Source organism: Oncorhynchus kisutch, linkage group LG29 (genome assembly GCF_002021735.2).
Source record: "Oncorhynchus kisutch isolate 150728-3 linkage group LG29, Okis_V2, whole genome shotgun sequence".
Lineage (NCBI taxonomy): Eukaryota > Metazoa > Chordata > Actinopteri > Salmoniformes > Salmonidae > Oncorhynchus > Oncorhynchus kisutch.
Genome location: NC_034202.2, coordinates 34,517,874 through 34,522,205, shown reverse-complemented (window position 1 = coordinate 34,522,205; position 4,332 = coordinate 34,517,874). Strand labels below are relative to the sequence as shown.

General features: G+C 47.5%; 1 protein-coding gene across 1 annotated transcript in view; it reads right to left on the bottom strand.

Annotated features, from left to right (window-relative positions):
- LOC109874113 (fibroblast growth factor 11-like) overlaps positions 1 to 3,534 on the bottom strand; it is an 86,719-nt gene extending 83,185 nt beyond the window's left edge. The window contains exon 1 of the mRNA XM_031809534.1: positions 2,395 to 3,534. Within this exon, the coding sequence (XP_031665394.1) occupies positions 2,395 to 2,587 (193 nt within the window). The 5' untranslated portion in view covers positions 2,588 to 3,534. The remainder of the gene's footprint in view (positions 1 to 2,394) is intronic.
- Between the last annotated feature and the right edge of the window lie 798 nt (positions 3,535 to 4,332).

The following is a 4,332-nucleotide window of genomic DNA, read 5'->3' as shown; positions in this document are numbered from 1 at the left end:
TTTGTACACTCAGTATATACACAGACGTGCGCACACATACACACACACACAAGCAGTCTTCAACACTCTTGTATGTCAATTCTGATCTACAAACAATCACCAAGACACACAGGAAATGCATGTCACGTATAATAACTTATAGCTGACACAACAGATGAGATGCCATAGCAAAATCAATGTCTCTGATAATGCAATGCCAATGGCCACAGGAAGTAACAAGGATTACATAGAGCTTTCTATTGTGAGCCCTGTCTGACATTTCCTAACTGTGTCCCAAAACACCACCTGTTGACTCTGCAACACCATACAGCATCATCTGGTAGACAGCATTATTACGTAGGAGACATTATAGTCTTGGTAGAAAATGTATGATTCTCCAAACAGGGATTATATAGAGAGACTAAAATATGAATTACACTACAGGTTATATTTTCAATATGGAGGCTGCTATTATCCTTTACATTCAACTCTTCACTATCCAGAAGCACAGAATAATTCACAGAAAGCAGACATTTTAAAGGCCACCAAATGGATTTTGAAAAGAACAATGTTGATAACATTGGATTTTTTTGCCAGTGGCAAGGTTACGTAGATTAGAACACAGCTTAGATTGGTCTCAATCTGAAATGCATTAATCATCTCTGGAGTGTGGGAGGAAAGGGTTGAAGGATCTTCAACCTAATTGAATATTAACAGTAGGTGTAGTTACAGTGCACATTACCAACACACCTGGAATATACACAACACACACACACACACACACACACACACACACACACACACACACACACACACACACACAGTAATAAGTGTCTCTAATTAACCAAAGACAGGTGCAAAAAGGTGCAAAGAACTCAGAATAGTGTATTCATGTGGGATGTGTGCTTTCTCTATATCGTCTACTACAACAAGTGGTCATGGTCAGACAGAGTAACAATCCACCTCACATGACATACCCACTACCCAACTAGCCACTACCCAGGGTGGGAACTCTAAGGCTGTGTCTATGGGAACCCAGCAGCTGTGTACTACCCAGGATGGGAACTCTAAGGCTGTGTCTATGGGAACCCAGCAGCTGTGTACTACCCAGGGTGGGAACTCTAAGGCTGTGTCTATGGGAACCCAGCAGCTGTGTACTACCCAGGATGGGAACTATAAGGCTGTGTCTATGGGAACCCAGCAGCTGTGTACTACCCAGGGTGGGAACTCTAAGGCTGTGTCTATGGGAACCCAGCAGCTGTGTACTACCCAGGATGGGAACTCTAAGGCTGTGTCTATGGGAACCCAGCAGCTATGTACTACCCAGGATGGGAACTCTAAGGCTGTGTCTATGGGAACCCAGCAGCTGTGTACTACCCAGGATGGGAACTCTAAGGCTGTGTCTATGGGAACCCAGCAGCTATGTACTACCCAGGATGGGAACTCTAAGGCTGTGTCTATGGGAACCCAGCAGCTGTGTACTACCCAGGATGGGAACTCTAAGGCTGTGTCTATGGGAACCCAGCAGCTGTGTACTACCCAGGATGGGAACTCTAAGGCTGTGTCTATGGGAACCCAGCAGCTGTGTACTACCCAGGGTGGGAACTCTAAGGCTGTGTCTATGGGAACCCAGCAGCTGTGTACTACCCAGGATGGGAACTCTAAGGCTGTGTCTATGGGAACCCAGCAGCTGTGTACTACCCAGGATGGGAACTCTAAGGCTGTGTCTATGGGAACCCAGCAGCTGTGTACTACCCAGGGTGGGAACTCTAAGGCTGTGTCTATGGGAACCCAGCAGCTGTGTACTACCCAGGATGGGAACTCTAAGGCTGTGTCTATGGGAACCCAGCAGCTGTGTACTACCCAGGATGGGAACTCTAAGGCTGTGTCTATGGGAACCCAGCAGCTATGTACTACCCAGGATGGGAACTCTAAGGCTGTGTCTATGGGAACCCAGCAGCTATGTACTACCCAGGATGGGAACTCTAAGGCTTAGAGGAAGGCTGACTGCAGTGTGAGGGGAGAGTCCTTCTAACTACTCCTCATTAAGCTCTGTTGTCTCTCTATGCATCCTTCCTCTAGGACTAGGGAATACATAATACAACGAGGGGCTCAGAATATGACACTACTTTTTATTCTGACATGAACTGATCCAAACAAACAAATTCTATATTCTCGCATATTCTTCTCATTCTCAAATCAAATTAACATTCTGCCAATGAATTCCAACAGGAACATCCCCAAATATTACATTATATTTATTATGAATAACAAATACATTTTAAAAAGTTTATCCCTCAAAGTATATATTGTGTTTTCATGTGACCACCAGTCCAACAACTAATCAATGACTTGGCAGGGAGGAAGAGGAGGAGATGGAGAAGGAGGAAGAGGAAGAAGAGAGAGATGACTCACCCGGTCTCTTTTCTTTTCTACTTTTTCGACCCCCACATAGCCGCACTTTAGAGATAAGGACTAGGATCTGTTTCTGGCACAGAGACTTGTTGCTCTTGGGACAAGGCTTCCTCTTGTTGGCTACCGGTCGGTTTTGTCCGTCGTCCTTGACCGCCCGTTTCTGTCTGATGAGAGAGCTGGCGAGAGCTGCCATCTTCCCCCCCCTCTCACCTTTGGGAGGGGGGTGTCTTCCTACCCAACAGCCCCTCTTCTGGCGGGGCTGTCTGTGTCCTCAAGCAACAGAAAATGGTCGGAAGGTCCAGAGAGAGCCCCCAGAGAGGGGAGAGGGGTTTTACGCAGGGTTAAAGAGAGAGGGTCTAGGTTAAGAGCCCCCTGGAAAAGGGAAGAGCAGGGGACGGTGAGAGTTCAAGTGCAGTCACACATCCAAAAATCTGACCCTCCAGTGTGACGAGAAATAAATGCACTAAAAAACCACTGAAAAACAGAGACCACTAAGGTCACATCTTCAGTACAAAAGAAAGACGGGTGAGTGAGGTTAGAATGTCTCTGTTTGATAAAAATAAAACATGAAAAGACATCAACATTTCCTACATTTCTAACCTCCCTCCCCACTCATCTTGTCCCTCACAACCAAATCACCAGCGACAACGAAGTTCAAAATATAGCAAAATCACTAGCCTATCCTATAAGTAAACAATCCCCCAAAAAGAGACGTAGCTCTTTTCTCTGTCATATTAAAATCACACTTCTTCCAGTGAAAAGTGAAATCATTTAGAAGCTCAAACAGCATACAAATTCAAGAGGAAATGAACAGGCAGTCAACATATAGTCTCTGGATGCCCAACTTTGCCTGCCGTGGAAATGCAAGCGTTAGGAGTAATGAGCGGAGAAACGGAGCTGTAATCCAGTAGACTTAGATCCAGAGGCAGCACAGCAGGCGGGACGGGGACGGACTCCCAAGAATGAATCCAGGAACGGAACAGAGGGTTGGACAGAGAGAGATTTATCTTCCTCCTCTTCTGGCATTCTCTCTCTCCACACAGCCCTCAACTAACTCCCCGCCGCCCCCCACGGGTGAGTGTGAGAGTGTGAGAGTGGTCTGTGAATTCCAGCAGCAACCATCAGCAGAGGTGACATTCATGAGAGAGAGAGAGAGAGAGAGAGAGAGAGAGAGAGAGAGAGAGAGAGAGAGAGAGAGAGAGAGAGAGAGAGGGAGGGAGGGAGGGAGGGAGGGAGGGAGGGAGGGAGGGAGGGAGGGAGGGAGGGGCTGTGATGGGTGAGAATGAGATCGACTGGAAAAGGGAAGATGAAGAAGAGAGAAAGAGAGAAGCGGAGAGAGGCTGAGGAGAGACAGTGAGAAGCAGAGAGAGGCTGAGGGGAGTGAAAGAGAGAAACAGAGGGGCTGAGGAGAGAGAAATCGAGAAGTAGACAGAGGCTGAGGAGAGAGAAACAGAGAGAGGCTCAGGAGAGAGAATGAGAGAAGCAGCGAGAAGCTGAGGAGAGAAACCATGCAGCCACCTCTCCTCAGTTAACGTACTAAGACGAGCTACAATGTCTCTGTCGCGCTCACGCCCCATCCATCTGCTGTCCTTCAGAGGCGGAGAGGGGGGGGTGAGAGAGAGAGAGAGAGAGTTTGTGTGTATTTGTCTGTATGGAGGAAAAAGAGTGTGCTGCCACCTCGGGTGGAGCATCCTCGCTATGCGCTGTGAGTGAGTCACACACGTGGGTGCACGGGTACACACAAACACACACACACCTTTGGGACTGTAGAGCATTCACTTATCTCTGTGTGAGGAGAATGTGTCGTATAAGTAGGGGAACGGTATGTGCTTCTGTTTGGTGTGTTTACGCTAACTGTCATTCACCATCTTCCTTACATTATGTCACGCTGACTCTCTCTCTCTCTGGAGACTGTCTCTCCCACATCTCTCCCCCACC